This window comes from Callionymus lyra, chromosome 12, assembly GCF_982586985.1.
Source record: "Callionymus lyra chromosome 12, fCalLyr1.hap1.1, whole genome shotgun sequence".
NCBI classification, from domain to species: domain Eukaryota; kingdom Metazoa; phylum Chordata; class Actinopteri; order Syngnathiformes; family Callionymidae; genus Callionymus; species Callionymus lyra.
This window is the reverse complement of record NC_141829.1, coordinates 21,245,002-21,268,723: the sequence shown is the minus strand read 5'-3', so window position 1 is coordinate 21,268,723 and position 23,722 is coordinate 21,245,002. Positions and strand designations below refer to the sequence as shown.

General features: G+C 37.9%; 1 protein-coding gene across 4 annotated transcripts in view; it reads right to left on the bottom strand.

Moving 5' to 3' along the window:
* The window catches only part of il1rapl1a (interleukin 1 receptor accessory protein-like 1a), a 199,489-nt gene that overhangs the window by 85,704 nt on the left and 90,063 nt on the right, over positions 1-23,722 (bottom strand). For all 4 annotated transcript variants that reach the window (XM_087804153.1, XM_087804155.1, XM_087804154.1 and 1 more), the window contains 2 exons: positions 17,762-17,948; positions 13,249-13,402 (listed from right to left, as the gene is read on the bottom strand). In XM_087804153.1, the coding sequence (XP_087660279.1) occupies positions 13,249-13,402; positions 17,762-17,948 (341 nt within the window). The remainder of the gene's footprint in view (positions 1-13,248; positions 13,403-17,761; positions 17,949-23,722) is intronic.

The following is a 23,722-nucleotide window of genomic DNA, read 5'->3' as shown; positions in this document are numbered from 1 at the left end:
AATTGTCCTTCCCCTGCTTTCACTAATTTCCCTTTTTCTCATCTAATTAAGAGGAGAAGTTCTAAAACGGCTCCTGGAGGCATGTGGGGAGGTGAAGAGGTCAGCGGGATCCATTAGAAGTGATGCAGTTAATTACCATAAAGGCCTGCTCCTGCATATTGCAAGACAACAACTGTTCATTATTTTTAAGTTTGGATCACCGGGATTCATAAAGGAAGCCATATCTGCCTCTGCAAAATTACTTGTTTTTTTTTGCGGCTCACCAGGAACCCATAATAAACCTGCAACTCTAGTTAAATTTAATTACGCCTATGTAGGTACATTTGCAAAGCAGCTCATAACAAAAAGACAACATCTTCACTGTGCAACAGCCTTTATCTTCCTTCTCTGGCAGCAATAATAATAAAACAGTGAGTAAAATTCTTTCTGTTTCCCTCACAGTCGAGATTGAGGTACAATTGGTTTCTGGTTTTTGATCTTCGATGATGAGATGGTTGGCATGGAGACAACAGACGACTCAATAAAAATTCTTTTGTGAAGTATTTAAATGGAGATAAACATGTGTTTTTGTGTAAGATGGTAGAGAGAAAATAGAAAAATGGAGACATAGGCATGCATGTATTAAAGGGAAAAATGAGACTTAAAAAACAAATTCTGTTTTTTCTCATTTCTAGTTGGAATTACTGTTTCAAAAAGGAAAGATCAAGGGTTGTAAAACTAAATCTCACAAAGGGCTTAGATGGAATCCAGGCTGCAGGGAAAGTAAACTAAATGTGCACAATATTTTCATCACAAAGTAATAAAGGTATAGTTTATCGTTTTGCAACAAAAAGCGGTTATATTTCGGCTAAAAGGAACATCAATGCAGTTTACTGCGGCGGGAAATGGGTTCCGTATCTTGAACTGCACCCAAACTCTATCAAATATAAATTTACAAGTTTTGTAAAAAGGGACATTTTTATTTGAAGCTTTCAGAATAAAGTTATGTCTGTAGAAAGAAAATCCTATTAAGTATAATTTCCCTTGGTCATTTGGATATGGACATGTCAGAAAAAAAGAGAAATTTGTAATTTACCACTTACATCTTTGGATGCACTTTAAATAATTGTGTTAATATCTTTAGGCCAAAAAATATGATTTGGCAGGCAGAACTTGGCCCCTAAAAAAAAATAAAAAAAAAATCTAAAAGTGATTATCCATTAGGTTTATGAGGCAAAAATGAATAATGAGAGTTGGCAAAAATGTTAAAATTGAATATTCAAGAGGAAAATTGTTTTAAAAAGTGAAGCAAATGCAAAATAAAACAGAATAAGAATAAAATGAAAATGAGTGAGCGTAAGATTAAATATCAGGACAAAATTGTTCAAATAAATGATGCCGATGCAAAATCAAACAGAATAAGACTAAAATGAGAGTTGCCAAAAAAATAGTTTAAATGGAGCAAATGCAAAATCATAGAGAACAAGAAAAGAAATGAGAGTTGGGTTAAGTGTAAAAACGAACAGAATTGTGCAAATAAATCAAAGAGAATCAGATCCTCAGAGCAACAACTGTAGCAATGTCATTCAAGTACCTGTTGCTCGTGTGTATAAAATATTCATAAATACATTTAGTCTCGAGGAGGCTGAAGTCAATCGCAGATACAAACTGCAGAGGACGCCGCTGACATGTTTCCCATCTATCTATATTAAAGATACATTTCCCCTCACGTTGCCATCCATTTATTTGAACGGCGTACCTGACATGAGAACTTATTTAGAATCACGTGCATATATTAGCAGCAGAAGTTCTGGTCGGCAAATCCTAATGACGTCCGCATCCATCAACGACATCAAACGGGGGACAAACGTCCTCCGAGCTGCTTAATGGTCACCTTCTTCTATTTTAATTGGAAAGAGGAGCTTTCTAGAGTGCTGTTTCCTTGAGGACTCTGAATAATGAGATGGTTATTTAGAGCCTGGTGACTGAACTTCTCATACTCTGTCATGAAAAGCTCAATGCAGATGACACGATTCTGATTAGCACCCAACCATGAACATGTTTCTTTTTTTTTTTCCTGGCCCCTCTGTGGAGCCTGCAGATGCAACGTTGGACAGACAGCGTCAGATGTTAAATGAAAACAAGAGAAGGGTTTTTACATCCGTGTGAGGGGCCAATTACCGCTGGACGGTCGAGCAGAGACTACATTGATGTGAAGATATAATCAGTATCAGAAGGACCAACGGTGTCAAGAGTCTGAGATGATAATGAAAATTACTTTTTAATCAAACAAAAAACGTAAGGTTTTCCCATTTTCAAACACATTTAAGAAAATAAATCAAAATATAAAATTTGGTATTCAGTTACGTCAAAGGTTTTCCGGATTTCAACTTTTTGCTTTTTGAAAAGTTGCAGTGCATTATGTGTTATTGTTGTTGAGAGTGCGTTTTTTCTGGTAATATAAGAATTATATATACAGAAATAGGAAGATACTCCTCATGAAAATGTATTTAAGTAGTTGGATGTTGAAATGTAGAGACCACATTATGCGTGAAAAGCTGTTGCACTACACAAGCGCGGAGGATGAAACGCTTTTCATCTGAATTAATTTTCTCTACCTTTTCTGCCATTTTATGCAACTGTAATTAATGCTGCTTTTTATGATTTAATGTGTTTAAAAAGGATAGGTACCGTGACCTCGAGTATCCGTAAAGGCACCTTAGTGAAGGTAGTAAGTAAGTAAGTAATGGTTATTTCTAAAGCGCTTTTCTAGACCAGGGTCACAAAGCAGAAGGTCAAGGTAGCCATTGAGGCCCACCAGAGATGTAGAAGAATATGGTGTACTATGTGAGAAGTAAATAAATGAATGAACTGAGAGAAGACTTCTTTAACCTTCCATAAAAAAACATCGGAATTTTGGCGACAGAATTCCCGATGCAATAGGTTCCATTGGAACTCACGGTGCTGATAGCACCTTTGAAACAGAGGTCCCCAACCTTTCCTTTTAAACGAAAGACCGGTTTAATGTCGACATTTGTTCCATCGTGTGACCTTGGGATAAAACAGCAAAAGTAAAATAGAATGACCTGCAAACAACCAAAGTCAAGGGCATGAAAAATACATTTCACCATAACGCCGAATCAGCAGGAGGCTGATTTCAACATTGTCCCATGTATAGTTTGTGTTGTTTGTGTCTTTTGTCATAGTAAAACTTTATTTAGACTGTAATAACCAAAAAATACAACTTTTTTTTCCTTCTTTGCCACCTAGCAACCAAATGGCTCTCTTGCTGGTGTTTTTATTACTGTTTGAGTGAAAAAAAAGAATGTGAGGATTAAAGATGTATTCATGCCAGGAAATGATCTCTGAAGGAGTAAACAGCACCTCCGACCTTGAGGAGAATAACTCTTTCAAGCTTCTTTTTGGTGAAAATCTTTTTTAGTAAGATAATTAACGGCTTGTGACACTTATATAGCAGCGAACTAACAGCGCTGTGCATCAGAAAGAATCCAGACGGATGTGTAAACTGTTTTTTCTTTCTCTTTGCGAGTAGATAATTGTAATTCTGTTCTTTTATTTTAAATTGTAAGTCAGATTCCTAACCTGATGAGAGCAATTGAACTTAAGACACACTTTGTTGTTGTTGACCAACTTATTAAAACGTCACCAAAGAGACTATGGAGTGAATAGTTCAACAGGTGAAAATGACATTTGTTGTAAATTTCACATCGAGACACAACTGTTTTAAAGTTATACAATCAACACATAAGAACATTGTACGTCTCTTTCAAGCTCCCCAACATGTCAAGAATATTTATTCATGTAGAAAGTAACAGACGGAAAACAAAACCATTCTAAACAAACATTCTTTGCAATCTTCCCTCCGCAGCTGGAGGCAGACGCTGTTAATTGCTCACACACTTAAAAAAGCTTCAAAAGACAGAATTATGATTTCAATTCCAGCTCCCGGCTCCAGATAATGACCCGGGGGTGTGTGTGTGTGGGCGGACCGGCGTAGGTCAGGCAAGATTAATTGAGGGGGATGTAAATTTCACTCGTCACATGCAGATGGATGTCATTTTTAATTGAATTAAAACCATGTGAACCCCTGAACTGCTCGGACTCCAGGGGGACAGCTGGTGGAACGGTGATGAAATGGGTCAGAGAACACTTAAATAAAGAGGGACTAAGCATAGATACTTGTTAGTCAGGATCATCTTTCCAGACTCTTGATTGTCGACCCTTGAATTACCTCGTAACGACACCATTATTCACCACCTCCACAAATTTAGTTGGTTACATACATGAATCACTATGTGGAGCAGCTGGTTAGAATCAGCTGGTGAGGAAGTGGACAACAGGCAGGATAACATCAAATCATGGAAATAAGTCCAATATTATGTTACCATGGGGACAAAATATATTGCTATTGTTCTTTCTATAATTGTATAATTGTTGTGAGGGATTGCTTGATGTGATTCCTTTTAATTTCAATGACTCATGATAACAGTTACAATAACTTTGCTGCTGTAAAAGGGCTAAAGACACACGTTCATTTGGAAATAATTGTCAAAACAGTCATTTTCATTTATTTATTTTTTCAATCATTTTGTTTCCCTTTGTTGTAAAATTCCATGTTTGTTTTTTTACCCTTCATTTGTGGTATTTGTATCCAAGTGATCTTTTGAAAATAACAATTACACTACTGTAACTATTTCTACTACTACTGCCACTACTACTGCTAATACTACTAACACTACTGCTACTACTTATAATACTAAAACCACTACTACCAGTTCTACTACAGCTAAAAATAATAATTTTTTGACATTAGCGCCTTGGAAGAGTGGATGGATTACGTTGATTTATTTAATGGCATTTTTTCTTTATTTCTTCAGTCAAGTATATTAAAGTTTGTGTCAGAGTATGATTGTAGGTCAATCAATTGCAGGATTTGATTGGTTTGATTGTAAATTTGTAGTATTTTTTTATTCTTTTTCAAAATGTTTATTTCCCTTTGCTGTGAAATGTTGTGTTTTTTTCCCTTCTTCATGTTTGGAATTTGTATATATGAACTTTTTTTTAAATTATTTTCAATAACAACAATACTACTACTTCAACTAGTTATACTACAACTGGCAGTACTACTACTACTTATAATATTAGTACAACTACTACTACTACAATTGCTATTACTAATGCATAATATTAATTGTACAACCACTACTACTAATACTAAAAATACTACTACCACTACTACAAATAATAATAATATGAATTCATTCCTTAGCAGAGGAGATGCAATACCTTGATTCTATTGAAAGGTATTTTTTATTTATTGAAAAGAAAAGTTAATAATTTTTTTGTCAAAGAATGATTGCCGGGTCGATAGTTTGGAGGATATGTTCTGTTGATAATGTCTACTTGTAACCAGGGTCAAGATTTTCAGATCTCAGAATATTACTTTAAGCATTGCAGTGTAACACCTTAACCCCCAAGTAGATACCTTTAGATCTCACTAGTAAATGGGATATTCTCCTACTTGGGGCAGTATTTAAGAAGTCAATGAATACTCTGAGTTGGACCTGAAAGTAATGATCACAGAACCAAACAACCCAAAACAAACGTTCACTCCTCAGGGCGTGGACTTAAGTTGGAAGATCTTCCCTGAGCTTCAAACCTGCATCAAAGATCTTCTAAAGATGAAAGAAAGCTGGAGAGCTTCTATTGTTGTAGTACACAATGGGATTCATAATGAAACACGAGAGTGCTTTTACATGTCGGTGGACACAAAAGACGATTTCACAAGCCAGACATGACTAATCGAAAGTAGCCTATCAATCGCATGCTGGAGCCAATTCAGTGTTCATTCAGGAAATATAGAAAAAAAATGTGTCTTGCAGGAGGCAGACACAGAACTTGTGGATGTCCTACAAGGCCTTTGACCTTCTGTCCAATGAAAGTGGACGACCAATATGATTCATGCAGGAACCATGTGAGCAATGGTCTCTGGTTTTGATAGATGTGTCTCTAGGCAGCTGATATAGGAGGGGAGTCTCCACCAGTCAGCTCGTGAGTTAACACTTATCTCCAAAGTGATTTTATCATCGACTCCCAGAGGACGTGTCGTTGAGGCAAACATGTGGTCAGCACACGGCAGACAGCGGCGGCTCGAGCAGATAGAAAAGGTTTCACTTGAGAGAAAACCATTTCATTTTTGAACTCGCAGCCCCTTCACACTCGTTGTTCCTCCTCTCACCGCTCTCCAGGATAATATCGGTGCTAATCAGCCGTCCGTCCATCTTCGGAATGATAGATTGTCAGGACAATCCCCAGATATTGAGAAGACTCTCTCGTTGTTGGTGTTGTACAGTGATACTTGTCATAGCTGGTGACTTAAAACCCAGATTATTGTGACGTAAACATGCTACTTTACAAAAGCTAATGTTTTATTTGTATAAACAGTTGAACAAATGATTGTCCTTATTACAAATCAGATGTATTGATTAAGCCAAAAAATATTTTAGATTTTTTCTTTGAAATTTGATATTAATAAAGAGTGTCAAGCTCTATATTTAGAATAACTTTATTTATCTTATTCTGGAATCAAAGAAAATTTATTATTTTTGTCATCTTACAAAAAAACTTTATTTGATTTTGTTTACAGAATACTTAATTGAAAAAGAATCATGCCCTTAATTCAACAGAGACTTAAGGAAATAGAGAAAGTGCAGTTAAAAGACATGTTTTTTAGTTAAGAAATAAATAGAAATATTTATCAAATAAAAAAATACAACTATCAACCCCACAAACATATATTAATCCACAGTAAAATCAACAAATAATAATAAAGATTTCACTTAATTACAAAGTAAAGCAGTGAAATTATCTTTTATATTCCTCTCCTTAATGCAACCGTATCGCGTTCACACCAGCACCAAAAACAAAATGCAGGCTTGTCAAAGACTGTCTATAAAATAAATCTCCGGGATACACATGCAGCTCAGAATATCATAGGCACTAACATTTTATAAGGCTTCATGCCTCTGAAGGTGACCCGCGGTAGCAGAACCGGAGCCTTTTACAGCGATGAGACGATGTCCTGAATCACCTTCCAACACCTCAGCTGCTCATTGAATATACCAGCGACGCTCTCGCTCCTTCCTCATCCATGTCATGCAACATGCACGCAGGTCTGTGTGAGACGCTGCCTTAACACTCAAGGGCAGTTTTTTTTTTTTTTAACTCTTAATCGTGTGGTCCAGACTTGCCGGATATCCACAGCACGACTCAAATTCCTTGTTGATGTTAATACTTCAAATTGTTTATCAAAATCCACAAAATAAAGTGTCCTTTCAGAAGAGATTCAAGGTTTTGTGGCAGCTCCATCAAAATTGTTAAGAGTTTCTTTGGACCAAAAAGATGAAGGTGTCAAATCATTCTTGCCAAATCAAGCTGCTTCAAGATCAACAAAAAAATAACCAGAGTAACATTTTTCATGTGAAGCACAAAATGGATTCCTTGTGCAATTATCAGATTTAGCTGTCAGTTACTTTACAGTACGATTCTTACTGAAATGTCAGTGGTATTAAACAGGTACTGATACCTAATGATGTTTGGTAGGTCAAAGCACTAAGCTACAGCCATGAGTTTACTGAGAGGGAGTGAGACAAGCAGAAAGTGGCCTTGGAAAGTTATATAAAAAAACAACCCTTTTTGTGTTAGTGTTCCTTTCTTTTTTAGAGTTAAAATCCAAACTTAAAAAAAGGCATCTTCAGTAGGGAGTAAAACGAGAAACCGAATAAGGGTCTAGGGGTAATGTTTTGGTTTTAAAATAATGTAATTTAAAAAAAAAAATACATTTATAACGGGGGTCTCAAACTTGATATTCTGCAGCCCTCTGTTCAATGTCTATCTTTTAAGAGTGTGATCTGAGCAAGGGATTCCATCAAAACCACGCAAAAATCCTTAAATAATTCAACAATAAATACATATCAAATTTGTATCAAAGACGTGCATAAAAACCAGTGGCTTAGTGTCAACAAGGATTAAGGATAACTTTACACTCCTGGTTTTAATTCATCATTTCAGGTCGAATATAGTTCAAACAAAAGTGTGTTGTCTGTTTAGAGTTCTTACCATACTATAAAGTTAAAAAGTTCAAGAGCTTAAAGACTTTTTTTAAACAATAAAACTGTTATTACATACACTTACACAACCATGTTAAATAATTAAATTAATATTGTACTAAAGGTCAGAACAAAAGTAAGCCACTTAATCCACACCTTTAAAAATTCTACAGCCAGAAGATGAAAAAGAAAGTCCGGGCAACCTGTTTATAATTGTGGTCACAAAAGAGATTAAATGAACAATATGCCGAGCCGGGGACCTCTGTAAGGTTTGTGGCTTCACGCTGCTCGTGTGCGCAGGAGGTTTCTAAATCTGTTCAGCAGCAGACTGCGACCCGACTCCTATGGGACCGTATCGCTCTGCTTGTTGTGGTTTTTCCGCGCTTGTGAAGTCTGTACCATTTTAGCTTTCTGTCTCCTCTCATTACGAGCGGCTTCCCTGACTTTGTTCACTGACCATAGTTTTTAAAAGAAAAAAAAAAGGAAAATCAGTTGCTACCAGAAGAAAGAAAGGAAACTTTTTTCCTATTAGAAATACATTTGCTCATCTTCAGCGAGAGGTGATTGTTTGTAAACTCCTTTCTTACTCTTTGTGTGTCCGTACAATGTATGGAAGATCATTGACAAGAGAAACACGGCTTTCATATTAATACATTTTAAAGTAATCATGGAAAGTTACCCAAGAATCCCATCCTGCACATCCATGTGAAAGCATTCTGATGGTTCCCTTCTGTTTCCACTCGCCCTCTGACACCCCAATTCGTGGGCTGAATGGTTCATTTACATTGGCCGTAACCTCAATCACTACACTCGCAGTGCTGAATATGCAGACAGATACCTCCACAGAGGTGGGATCCAGACAAAGGTATAATGGGAGCGAAAAGATAGAAAGCCTCGCCAGCGGCATCCATCAAACCAAACGACTCCATTACAGTAAGTCCGACAGAGGCAAACGATAATGTGCGCTGTGATAAACACTGGGATAATAGTCTGTTTATGGTCCCCAACACATGGTTTCTGCTGGGAAACACTGGCAAGGAATACAGATAAGAAAAATGCCTCTCTCTATCGTCTCTCGTTCTCTTCATCTGTCTTTTCTCCTTTGCGTTATCAGTCATTTTCATTTACATCGTCTCTATATTTGCGTCTGTACATCATGTCTTTTCTCCCTCACACAGAAAGCGAGCTGCGTAAATCGGCAGAACAGAGCATTGTCCCTAACTGAATCTGAATGAGCCAACAAATCAAAAATAATGGAGGTCTTCTACTGTATTAGCAGACAGACGTATCACCAACCATTATGTGCTTTAAAGACGGTGGTGGATGTATGCAAGCATAATCTCTTGTGTTCTGTATATCACTGCAGTAAATCCTAGGGACAAAGATGGAGGTTCTGCAAGTTCAGAACCGCAACATTTTGTGACTGAATAGATCTGAAATTTCTGGTGTTGAATTCCACGATGAAGTCACCGCGCCTTCTCTCTAGACAATCACAGATTAGTATTGATGGTCTGATGAAGCTTCATGAAGTGGTGACATTATTTTTAGAGTCCACTATATGGCGGCCTCTGCACTATTTTCCATTGTTTTAAACAACTGATCTAATGAAACGTCATATCGTTTTCAAACTGATGGCACCACCTACTGACCTCTAAACATCATGACACTGCTTCATGAAGCTTCATAAGCGCATCACTTCACAGATTCTAAAACTATACTGAACGAAAATATAAACACTGCTCCCACTTTCCAGGAGCTGATCTAGAAAAAAAAAGACCCATTTGGCTCAAATATTTTTCACAAATCTACCTTAAAGTCTTATTTTGGGGAGCTTTTCTTCTGAGAATCCTTCCCCTTCAACAGGTCTGGCATATAAAGATGCTGATTAGAAATAACATTAAACAAATGTACCAGAGGCGACACACTATTTTTAAAAGTAGCAAGGACGATGTGTTTTTGTGTGAACCATGCCTATAACACAAATGGGATGGGCTCAGTAGTGAGAGGTACTGGTTTCAACGTATATGGTCGGAACCAGATTGAAAACCAATGCAGTTTAATTTTGCTTAAAATACACAAAAGTATTGGATAAAATCCAACCAATAGGCATTGATAATAATACCTATGAACTACTACTATCTTTTGTTGCTGCTCTACATGACAGGAGGCATAAAGGGCAGTAAGTAAGTACCTAGTTTCACTTGTGTTACAGCCAAGAAAGAGGACAATATATTCCTCTCCATGTGTCACTCGCCTTCCATTCAGCAAGGCTGAACTCTATCAACATATAAAGCCGGGTAAGAACATTCAAATGAATCCTGGCATTAAACAGCAGCCGAACATAAACCAAGACAAGAGGTCCGTGTTTCTTTTACATTTCTATTAACCCAAGGGGAATCAGTGGTTTATTAAGGCGCTCCTGGATCCGCTTGATCTGAGCCAGTCAGTGTTTATACCCATAGTTAACCTCTATTACAAGTCTGACCTCACAGATTGTGGCTCTCCGACTGCCACTAATGGAAGTGGTTATGTTGTTCACAGGAGGAAATCGGAACTCGCTCGCGCACTTTTTCTTGCTCTTCAACGTGGCCGACAACAAAAGACCGTTTCAGACAGAATTTTTAACAAGAGACCTTTCATCCCTTTCTTCCGGCAGCGATTGTAATTTCATGTAACATTAAGTTCTCCAAAGTAATCCGCGGTTGTCGTGGGGGCCATCGGGTCAGCCCTCCAACAGAAGAGCTACAAATGTAAAATGTTCAAAAACTTATTAAAGGTCCTCTGTGCTCATGCCATGTCCTTTTTAACTAAATACTTTCCCCTAACAATTGACTCCCCTCTTTTAAAATACCTCCTATGAAAGCATTTTCTTTTTACTCTCTCCAACACTGAAGGTCTTTTTAATTAAACAAAAAGTGTTCGAGAAACAGAGTGTGAAGCTAATGGTCTGAATAAATGGCTGTTATTCAGATAGTGAACCACTGAATACAAATATGAGGCATGTGTATAATAAGACCATGTTGTGATCCTCTAATGAACTTTTTTTTATTATCACTTAAAGTAACCAAAAGCTTCGCACAGAGAGGACGATTAGAAGTTTAATGTTTTGTTTGCTCAAGATATGCAAATCTCTGGGATGAGGTGCAACAAAAGTGCAAAATATATGTTGTTTGTGTGTTTGTCTGCCTGATTCCTAATGTCTTATACACTCCCAAACTGCTTAAAATTTATCATGAAGACTACCGTCTTCTTAGCCCTTAGGTGACCCGAAGGCCCGGATACAAATGTGTTTGTGGTATCCCTTGTGTTGTCTCTCGGTCAAGGTGAACAACCTCCACCACTGTATATCTATTTCTGGAACCTAGGGAGGTTGTTAATCTTGCCCGAGTGACAACACAAGGGATACAACAAACACATTTATTTTCGGGGCCTTCGGGTCGCCTTGACCCTGAAATAACACAAGGGTTAATGAATGACTGATGATGGAGGGGAGGGCAACTTGATCAGATCAAGGAAAAAGGGGTCACAAGGGGTGCAGAAGGCCCCAATTAAAAGTCAATGGGTTTGATAAAATTTAAACAATATGTATTACATAGTAAGTAAGGGAGATTTCCAGAACTTTAGCTACCTTTGCCAATTTTATGTGGCCACAAAGGTACGCATAAGATCCACATTAAAATTCAAAACATGTTCAATATCAATAAAAATGATTGGATCTAAGGTAAATAGTGTTTATGTTCTTCTTTATTGTACTTTAAACAAAATCACGTTGAGTAACCGAACCTTCTTTTTTTTACAAAAGAAACTACTTTAAAAGCATTGTAACATCATCATGAGACGGTGCTTGTCCATCCCCTCAGTTCTTGTAAATACAGCAGAATTGAAAATAGAGTACATCTTCTTTCTTCTCTTGACAGCTCCATTTATCCTCCTCCGCATTTAACTTTAATTTACATGTTTGCTATTGTTCTGTACGCCATTGTTTGCTCGGGTTTGTTATGTATTGACGTTCAGAAGCAATTTTCCCCTGTCAGGGATTTCTCCCGCTTTCTTCCCCATTTTCTCCCTCACTTACTCTTTCATCCCCTGTGTTATTAATGAGGGTTCTGTATATTTAAAGTCGTATAAAGATTTGATGTCCTGTGTCACAGGGTAACCTTCAGGTCAAAATGTCATCTGAGGAAGAGGGAACAGTGACTACCAAAAGATACACTGATAAAAGTTGTGATTCTGACAAAGAGAAGTACCAAATATTCTGATTAACACAGTCAGTTATGATTCCTTGTTAAGTAAGATAACGGTTAAAAAGACTGACCTTCGCTTAATAATGTCATGCTTGCCTTCACTGTAAACCATTTAAAGGTTTTGTTTGCAAGTTTCACTAGGCGTAAATTTATCCCCAGGGTTTTACATGGTGTAACCCATCGCGACAGCTGGTAGAGGATCTCACACTCATCATAGAACCACAGTCACAATAATAACCTTGGAGGACTCTAAGCATAACTACCCATTCCATATGTTTTGATGTCTGAATAAGCATTTTGTGGCTATAGAACATGTTTTTGAGGTCTTTTTGTTATGCCGTCGGAAACTTGTATTCATATTGAGAAGAAATAACCTTGGAATAAAATTGCAAATACATACAGCCAAACAAACAGTATAAAGCCCATTAATGTCCTAATCAGAAACTACTATTATTATTATTATTTTTATAATTATTTAGTCAGACAGGTCGAGTTTCTGATCACGCTGAAAAATCATCTTCCAGGATTTCCATGATTCTCTTTTTCTGGGTCGGTTTTGAGGAAAATGTGTTTTCAAAAGGCACTGGAGTTCATTTGAAAACTGCACAGTAGACAGAGATAGAAAGAGAGGGCAGATCGGAAGCACTGTAAATCTCCACACTGTTGGTCATTTACTCTTGAGCCATCTGCGTGAGGGTTTTTCAGCCCCTTACCTTAAATATTTCAGCAGGTCTTGGTTGAATGGAATGTGCTGAATTAGTAAAAGGGATAGAAGCCTCAGCCTCCCCCAGCAATTAACGGAACAGCAGGTTATTCAGGCAGTGATCAGTTTAGTGATCTGAGTGTTTCTAGTTTTTCCGCTACATTAGCTAAGTAGCTCAGAGTTTAAGTCTTACCTGTGACAGTGAGCTCCGTCGTCCTCCTGACCAGAAACCCTCCGAACTGAATCTCGCAGGTGTAATTTCCAATATCGTCTTCTTTCACTTCCTGGAATGACAGGACGTCTCTCTTCTGGATGATGCTCGCTCGCCACTGCTTTGGATGACATTCCTGTCATGGGAGACAAAGAGATGGGGTGTTTGACACAACATTGACAATGTGTGAATCAATTTAGGAGCGCCACAGACTCTCCTGTTGTAATTAGAATATATAGAAGTGATTATATATATCTATATCTATATATATATATAGGATTACAAATTTATTATTAAAAATATGTTTTATACGGTATGTTTATTTGACTCTAACATCAGTCATAGAGTGTCAATCCAAAAGCCTTGAACGACATTTAAAAGCACAATCATGGAACTCATATAGTACTGTAACCGATATCATGTATTGTTTTGCGTTGTCTGTGATTTTAGAGTTAAAAACTATCGTTATTTTATAAAGGCAAACAAAAAGTATTGCATCTTTGCCAATTCTTAACCATTTCTGGATGATGGAATTAAGGAGAAAATCAATATAAAAGGAGCTTTTCTATTAATCTGTTTTATATCAAAATCAATCTTTACATCAGCACTTATTTATAAAGCACTGTGTGACTTACAGCTTCGTGTCCGGTTGCCATAGCAACAGTGGCACAGGCAAACAGTCTGGTTCAGGGGTGTCCAATTCAATCACGAGATTCAAAAAATGTAATAACGAAATTCAATTAAACAAAGCCCAAGCCATGGGCCAAACCAAACTTATTTTTATTGACGTGTATATCTGGCACTGCTTTAAATGGAAATAAGTCTAAAGAGTGTCTCTGTGATTAATTTATGGTAATACTTGAGTGACGCAGCAGCACTTTCTTTTCCTTAACCAGAAACATACACCTGTTTTCACAATTCCCAATGCATTCCCTTTCACAAATATACATTTCTGTGCATCAATAATCTCCTCATCCTCAAACCTGTCGAACAGCAGAAGCTCAATCTTATTTAAATTTGATGAAAAAAACAATCATATTGAATTCAATTCTGAGTCAGTTAGTTGCTCTTGTTATGGAACGTTTATGGCAGACCATCTTGATCTTCTACCAAAGCAAAGAAGGTTTTTAGAAAACCTTTTTTGCAGTTCAGATAGGAAGGTCAAGGTCATCCCATTTTTTTGTATTTCAGATAAGCAACATACTTGTGGTAAACAATAGTAGATGCAGTGAAAATTAATCATAAACATTAATCAGTTCCTCAGTGTGATAGTCCTGACTATTTTCAAGATCCCGTTTTTTTTTTTATTGTGGAATTGCAATTGGAGGTTGTGGGGGGTTCAATTTATGTGAGGTTAAGGATGTTCTCCCTGTGCTTGCATGGCTTTCCTTGATGAAAACTGATTCCCTCCTGGAGACTCCAAGTGTGAGTGTCATTATGTGCTGTGAGTACCCATTAACTTTATTTAAAAATGTCTTACTACACAAGTTACATGGAAGGCTAGTTAAAATCCCAGGGTACCTATGTCCGCTTTGTTTATACAATGAGTCTCTTGGGGTTGGAGACTTTCAGGATTGATGATGTGAGGTGACCACCCTCGGTGCTTGACCAATCACAGCAGTGTGGCCGTGGTTTTAGTCAATTCAATTTTATCTCTAGAAAAGTGTTTTCAGTGGGCGAGGTTTAAACACATTTTCCAATATTAATATTTCAATGAAAAGTAGTTGACCATCCTTTCACCTCCATCCGTTATTTGTTATACTCTCCTTTTTTTTCTCGATTTGTTTCCCACTCAGTTGGCACAATGTTGGACGTTTTATAAGACTTTTGCAGGCTTTTGTCCAATGGGGCCAAAGGGGTTTGTTGGTAATTGGTAGAGTTGGCATCATTGCTTGAAATTTTGTTTTCTTTTTCGACTGTCTATGGTCCATGTTTTGGTCCTGGGTTTGTTTCGTCACGCAGCATCGCCAGTCTTAATAGAGCTCTTGAGGCATCATTATTGGTCCTTTACTTTATTGATACACAAATGTATCACTAAGTGCAAAACACTGTCAAAATCGACGCCAAGCTGATGCTAATATTCTTTAACCTGAGCAAGGTATTGTATTTTGGTACTGTATAAAAAGTGTGTATGATTCTATTTACTAAGTATTTCTAGTCTCTGTTTCAGTCTCAGAGTTAGTCTGGAAAACTGAACTTCAACTGAACTTGAACTTGACTAGGTTCGTGTTGGTTTTAGTTCTGATCTTGGCTCAGGTGTTCATGACTTAAGGCTACCCTAAATATGTATAGGTTATAGTAATAATGTATTGTCAACTAGACAAACAACTGTCCACCTCTGACATTTGAACTCCAAGTCAACGGAGATTGAATCCAAACCTCTTAAACCAGGCGTGGACGGTAAAAGGCTAAGAAGAGCCAACGGTCTGGAAAGTGAAATAAACAAATCCATATGATAGAATGACAAGCCACATCTTCTTTTATTTGATCAAGATGTATTGCCCTGAACTGCACATCCTCAATTCAATAGCACTCTAAACCCACAAAAGTCCTTTAATGCTATTTACCGTCGTCATTGCAGACCAAATCTGAAAATAGTTTTTACTGCAAATGTGCATGTGTAGCGTGCACACGACTAGAGGGTCTTGGCAGTGACAAGGACTGCTCCATGGATTCCAGTCCACCATTTCTCCTGGCAACGTTCAGATTCAATCAACCTGGCTCTGCAGTGGTCTAAATAACTGGAGGTTTCAGGACTCCCAGTCATTACCTTCACTGTAATTGAATCCTGGAAGAAAGCTAGAGGTCGAGCCCTGCCAGCTCATCTACTGCTGATCTGCCTGTGATTAGTCTGGCCTGGGTTCTTCCATGGGATGCATTTGATGTCTGCGGGCTATACCTGACCTGTGGATGGCAAGAACCTACTGGAGGTGAGAGAGGAGGAGCTACACGCTGAATAAAGATCACGGCGGGTGAGAAAATGTAGCACAGCCACTTGTGCCGAGGGGTAATAGAGTGACATTGGACAATATCTAAGTCTTCTCTGTCAAACATCTTCCCTGCGAAATGCAGCTCTGCGCCTGTATCTGTGTGGCCGTGATGGGAAAGTCCTGCGCTCAAGTATAATCATAACATACACAAAATATATGACTTAAAACCAACCTCTCCTAACCTGAGAGGTTGTTTTAAGGATAAAGTAAAATAGTAAAAGTTATCATCAAGAAAGATTAGGGTCACTTCTGTGTCTTTCCTTAATCTGGACAAGACAAAAAAAAAATTCATTAGAGGATCCATTGATACATTATTCTTTTACTTGAAACCACTGATTATTCTGTTTATATAGTCAGGATAAAACCAGATTCCTCATTCCAGAGATGGGTTCATCTTGCTGCCTGTTCCCCATCTATTTTATGAATTATGTATTTTTTGTGTGCTTTTCCCAGTATTTTCAATCGATCGCTTGTTCTGAACTGAATTATTTATTTTGTTGATGTAACTGTCCTTTTTATTTTTTAAATGACAAATAAAATAAAAGTTGTTTTTTTTATCTTAGATGTGAAGACATCATTTCCTAAAACATTTACCCACCGCTGTTGTTAAAGTGACAATGCGCAAGTTTAAAATGTTGTTTCTAGCGGCCTCATGTGTTAGAGAAGTGAAACTGCTTTGCATTAAAATTTTGGAAGCGTCATCCCAGTATAAAAAGGGGTAGATTTTTTCATTTATGAAACCAATCATTACATAACATTTAGAGGGGCATAAATAATCTAAATGTATGTATTATGTATTTTATTTATTAATTTCTTCTTTAGATTTCTTTTCTTTTTTTTTTCTTTTATTTGCATTTTTGCATGCCATTTCCCACAGACACTTATAATTAATGTTCTGTCGGTATTTACCCTTGAGTTATCTCAGGGTGAAGGTGACCCAAAGGCCCGAAAAAAAAATGGGTTTGAGGTATCCCTTGTGTTATCTCTGGCTCAAGGCTAACGACCTCCACCACTGCATTTGTATTTATGGAATCCAGGAAGTTAATTTACCTTGACCAAGGACTAGATGTTTTTAAACTTTGGTCAAAACTTCCCTTGTCAATCTACTCTCACATATATTATGTAGAATCTCTGAATAAAATATAAAATAACATAATTCGATAAGAATTTTCTTACTTTTTTTAAAAATGTTTTTAAGAAGTTCTTTCAATATTTAAAGGTTTCCTTATCATCATTCAGTCTATTTTTTTGGATCCTCACAACCGTCACAGTATCTCATGTGGTCCCTTTGGAAACCTTCGCTCCAGCAGTCCACAAACATAATTTGCTTAAGTGATCTGGAACTGAAAAGAAAGCTTTGCCATTCTTGAAACCAACGAACCATTTCAGAATATTCCTCAGATGCAAATTCAGAGCCAGACCTGGATTCCTTCTCTACATACTGCGAACAAAGCCTCTCACAAAGTCATGGAAATGACATGCAAACGTGTGTCGCCCACGCTCACCTTGTACCACACGATGTCCGGCTCTTTGCCGGGCTCGGTGTAGTCGTCGATGTTCGGGCAGAGAATGTCTTTGCTCTTGCCGAGTTCAGCCTTCTCCGTCTGTCTCATGTTGGAGTTGTAGCACATGTTTGTGTCGTTCTCGGCCACGGTCAGCGACATGGAGACCTTCATGCAATACGTGGAGTTTCTGCGGGAGAAGAATCATATACATCAGTATTTAAACATATGATGACTCGGCAGGAATAGTGATGGTGAGCTACAGGTAAAAAATAAATAAATAAATCAGAAATCTGTTCTACCACGTTTTTCAAAAATTCTGTTAAATAGATTTTTTGTCGCCTCACATCCTCTTTGTAAATGGGAATCACCGATCGAGGGGATTCACGTGAGAGCACCTACTAAGAGAACCCCCTGCTTGCTTTGATGCAGTTATTTTTATCCTCTTTCTCTTCAGCCGCCACATCTGTTTAATGTTAGCGGGCTTAGCAAATAACGACGTACTCAGCAGCTTTAGCAAGTCAATGATTCTCATTCAAGACAACTATCTGATTTATGGAGGATCAACAGAGAATGCTAATCCGAGGGAACACAAACCCCTGAGAGGGCGACAAGGGAGGAGTAAAAAAAAAGAAAAAAAAGCTGCTTGGTCATCACAAGAAGATAGTCCTCTGGACAACCTGACACCGCCCCCATGTCCTTGTCTCCTAGCAACCACCAAAACACTTCCTCTCTTATACACAAGGGCAGGGAGAGGTGGAATCCTCACTTGCAGCTTAATGTCGTTGAATTAATTGAATCACACATGTGGAAAAAACAAAAACATACTCTCAGTAGAGTCACAAATAAAGAAGTTGTTTGTTGTTGTTTAATATCTATAAAATATCAGAATATCAAACAAAGAGAATATAGACATTAACATGTACATCTGTAATTTCTGGTGTTTACTGAAGTAGTTCTATTGATTTTGAATGATGGACTTCTGGAGGAAAACACCGCACACATTAGTGTGAGAGCAACGGTTGAAAATGCGGATGCTCCGGTTCAGCAGGGGATGAATTTCTATCTCGTGAAGTCGATAAGTGTTGAGTTCTTCAAGTCAATTAGCGAGGCCACTACGTGCCAATTAGCAATTATTTTTAATGGCCGATATGTTTGTACTTAATGAGGAGAAGTTGGTGCTTTAAATAAACCGCATGGCGATGTTCACGTGGTCCTAGACGTCTGACCGCGATGACTGATGATGTCACTCAACCAGAGTTTAGATTATTATGGGGCTCAGATGATGATGAATAAATAAGGATGAAAAACTATTTGTTTACCCGGGTGTTGTATCAATAAAGTTAGTTTAAAAGATAATAGGTAAAAAATGAAAGGTGAATTAATATTTTGTAAATTATTTTACTAAATCATACTTGGGTAAAGTGTGGCCACAGGGCCTAACGTGGCCATTTGGCTGTATTTATTTGGCCCTTGTCATTTTTTTGTGCTATTTCCTCCTTCTTTCTGACATTTTTATTCTACGTTTTCCTATCATGTAAAGTTTCCTTTGTACCTCATTTTTTTGTGCCCCTTTAAATGAGTCACATAATTAACTGTATTATTTTATTGTTCCTTGTTTTGAATAAAAATGTTAAGTCACTTATTTGTTTTTTTTAAAAGTGTGTTGACGGAATGAAAAAAAAAAAACAATGTTTAAATACCGGCATCAGTGTAAACAACTGCGTAAATAAAAATTAATATTTAACCAGAATATTTTGTGTAGCTTTGTGGTTTCAAAATGCAGCTTTCTCACAACATTTTGAACATTATCTACCCCACTTTTGAATCACATTTGCTATCTTTACTCCAGAGATAAACACTGTGAAAATGAGAGTTATAAATGGAGTTGTATAATAAAAAAAAAGCAACATGCACCTGGCATGATATCGACTGACGTGTTTTCCCCATTTTGCGATTCCACCGCCAGACATTGGTCGCTTATGTTGCAAAACATGTTTCTCGTTCCGGCCTGAATCAACAGACGTGGTCATTCACTTGGTCGGTCAAATAAAGAGCCACGCGTGTGTTCCCTATTGGCTTTCCGTTCCATTGCATTTACAGCTCGCCAGATGCTCCCATTCACTGTAAATGACAGGGGGTCACATGATCTTCTCAGGTTATGGACGCAATAAGGGAGTCACCTCACCCACATAAACACTACTGACCCCCTGTACCCATAAAACACACTTGCAGACACACTAACAGCATGTAGACAAATGTGGCTGCTTGGATCAGTGGAAGGGAGCGCAACATGAATAAAAGCTGTTGGGAATTGAAAAGATAGCGAACATTCGTACGACATTTAAGATAAGTAAAAGGCTATCTGGAGGAAGATGACCCTTTGACCTTCTCAAAAAGTGGGGAAAAAAAAAACACTTGGATTCTCAGCTCCTCGCCTCTCACTGATGAAGAGAGATGAACATAAATATCTCCCCCGCCTGATCGGAACGAGTCCCCGTCGTGACGATATTCTTTCTTTATTCACAGCAGCAGGTGTCGGCGTTTGATTGATAGACAGCCAGGGGTCAACTCGCAGTGACGTCGCTCGTGTCACACCGCCTTTGACGGCGTCTACTTCACATATTAGTCTTCGCCTCACGTAAGGTGTGATTCTTCATGCATTATTAGCCCACGTTGCCAGATAACACAATCAGGGAGAGAGATGCCAAAATGCTTTCACACACTTTCTCAACACAGACTCATTAGTGGAATTATTAAACCATTTGTCAGACGAAACGGAGGAAGGTGTGTGTATATTAGGAAGTGTGTGTGTGTGTCCATTTGTATCTGAATATTGCATCAGGAGATGATGACATAAATGGAATAGAAGCCTTTACAGACATCCTAATGGATACAGAATAATAATGTGTGATAAAACATTTACGTTATCAACGTCAAGCTTCGCTGATTTTTCTTGCCCTGTCAAAAACTTCATCTCATAGTTGATTTTACCGCTTCAAGTTATTTAATTTTCTATTATTCCTTGGCTTGCAAATCTTTGCATCTTTGGTTCTGTCCTGCTTTGGAGATGATCGTCTGCGTTTAGCTTGATTTTTAATTATGATAATGGAACAAAAATAGACGATTACGTCAGGATCTATGTGTATTTTGAAGGATTTCTCACATTCCTTAAATAATAGAGCCTCATTGTAAGCTCCTAATGTGAGTGTTGTGTACGTGATTTCTGAAACACGAAGCCATCAAATATATTTCAAATGCCGATGTGAGACCTTTTTTTTTTGTTCGGTTCCTTCCATTCCACCGTCTCTCTTGTTTGACAGATAATCACACATACCTGGAACTAATCCACCAATCAACAGCCACCTGCTGATAAGCCTCTCAGTTCCAGCACCATGTGTCAGATTGTCAATACTCTTATGTTGACCGCTATCGCTCCTTGTTTTTGTGTATTTCCTGCTGCTTTTCCAAGGCGTTCTCTCTTCTGGTATGTTTGTTAAACCTCCGTTCACTTTCAGTTTATTCTCTATTTGTTTCTCTGTTGTATGCGTGTGTTGACCGTGTTTGCTAGAGTTTGATTTCTGCAGTTTATTCCGTTTTTATTTCTCCCATGTCTTAAGGTTAGTGTCTGATTCAGATCCCTTCAGTTTGTGTGTACAAGTGTGTCCAGTTCGACGATGACCTTGGTTCACTCGTCTTTCGTTTTTGTGCATGTTTATTAAAAAGTGTATCTCAAAGGGATAGATCACCCATAATTCACATTTCACTATCCACCCCTGTCTCGAGTAAGGGTTGGAATTATTGTCAGTGTAGTCTGTTCAATGTAGATTCATTTTAATTTCGCTTAGTCTTTATCTTCGTCCAAAATTACACACTTATAAAACACCTAAAAACCTCTGTGGTGTACTTTTGTAACGTCCATCTTGTAGGGTTTTCAGTCTACTCTCTTCACTGGAAACGCCCGGAAAATTTACCCGTAGCAATTCTTGTCTTTGTAGGATGTTATCCTAGCAGAGTCCCATAAAAACAACTTTACAATAAAACACTTAAGTTTTTCTGCAACAATTCCTCTTGTTGAGGCTTCACTACAAGATGGACGTTACAGACGAGCAGTATGGAGGTATTTGGATGTTTTTAAACGTCTCTTTTTCGACAAAGATTTAGATGAAGACAACTGACTATCAGTCACTAAATTAAAATGAACAAACATTTTTGTCTTTAACTCTAAAAAGGAACAGATTACTCTGAAAATAATCCCAACCCTTGGTCGACATGAAAGCGAGTAGAAAAGAGAGAAGTAATTCTGTTCACCATCTGCAACACGCCTACAATTGCTTCCATGATAGGGATATTATTAAACTATTTTTTACCTGAAATAACCACAAGAAGTGATTGAAAATCCGAAAGACGGCACAGCAACATGGAAGCCTTTCAAATGCTACTGTAATACCCTAAATACCAACTATGCAAAGCCACCTTGATGGCAAGACACTTTGACGGTAAATCTTATCCTTTTTTTGCCGTCAGTGGATTCAGAACTCAAATCTTCAGCAACTTCTTCTCAAAGACCTATCTTAAACATTTTAAAACACTGGCAGAAGAGGTTGAATCTGGTGAAGACCTGCCTGCCAAAATCAATTTGGAGCTCAGTGTTTTCCTCCAGGACACCACGAGACAATCGCCCATCAATCCTACGCAGGTTACATGATGGACCCTCCTGAGCACGACTGCAGCGAGGCAATAACGCTCGGCTTGTCGTCTCTTTCTTCAGTCATTTCGGTGAAGGCTCCTTGAGTTTCGTGTGAAAACGAGAGTGTTGTACACTACTTACGGGAGGACGGTTGATTCCAGCCCCGGAAGTAAATCCCTCTTTATGAGTAGATCAAGATAAAGGTTTTTAGAATCCCTGTATGATTTTTAATATAAACAGGAGTAATAACTCGTTAGAAGAAAGTGCAGAAAACACTAATTCTCTGGGAAGCATTTGTTCTGGGTGAGTCCTACAGAGTGCAGTAATGAAATGATGCTTAGCCTTGTGTATCGCGGCGCACAAACATCCCACTTCTCACTTCCTCCCTACCGCCCTGCCCGGTCACACTCAATGTATTCCGCAAGCTTCCTTCAGAGGCCCTTAAACGAGCTTATTAGAACGCTGGCAAATGGAGAGTTGCAATGAGCCATTTGAAGATGGATGTCGTCCGGCACAAAGGTTAATAAGTCACCGCGCCGTGACGCTCGCAAACTCAAAATGATTATGATGTTTTGTTATGATAGCTCAACGAGTCACTTAATTTGGAATCAAATGGAGCGCCGCGTTAGTTCAAGCAGAGGACCAAAGTCACACTCGTGTTGGTTGATCGCCGTCAGCTTTGCTAATATGCTTCGTCGTCATTAGCTTCTACACAGCTGGTTTTTTTTAGCTTGAGAAAGACAGAGTATTTTCTAATCTAAAGAGAGTTTTGTACAAGCAGACACATACTGATGAGTACAAAAGAGGTCCAACATCTATTTAAGATACACTTAAATCAACACATTAGTTGAACTTTAACCTTCCTTCCTAATATCTTTATCGCCAAGAATGCAACAACACTCTTGTTCCAAAACTCTGTTAACAAAATATTCTCCTAACCTTGTCTCCAAACACCTTCATTTATATACGTATATCTGATCTAAGGTAAGGTAAAACTTTGAGTCTCTTGTGACTCCCAATGGCAATCTCAGCATCTTCAACTCTGACTATTTTTAACTCGAACAACCCTCTGTCTGATTAAATCTTCCAAAAAAAACCAACTATGTATGTTGTTGACCTTTGTATTATAAGAACTATATCTCTATTTTCTCCTTTTGTATATTTTCATTATACAAATAAAAGGTATAAAAAAAGAGAGGCTATCTAGATATTTCTAGATATTTTATAAATTATAGATAAACAACTTAAATACAAAATAAAATCTACATAATCTC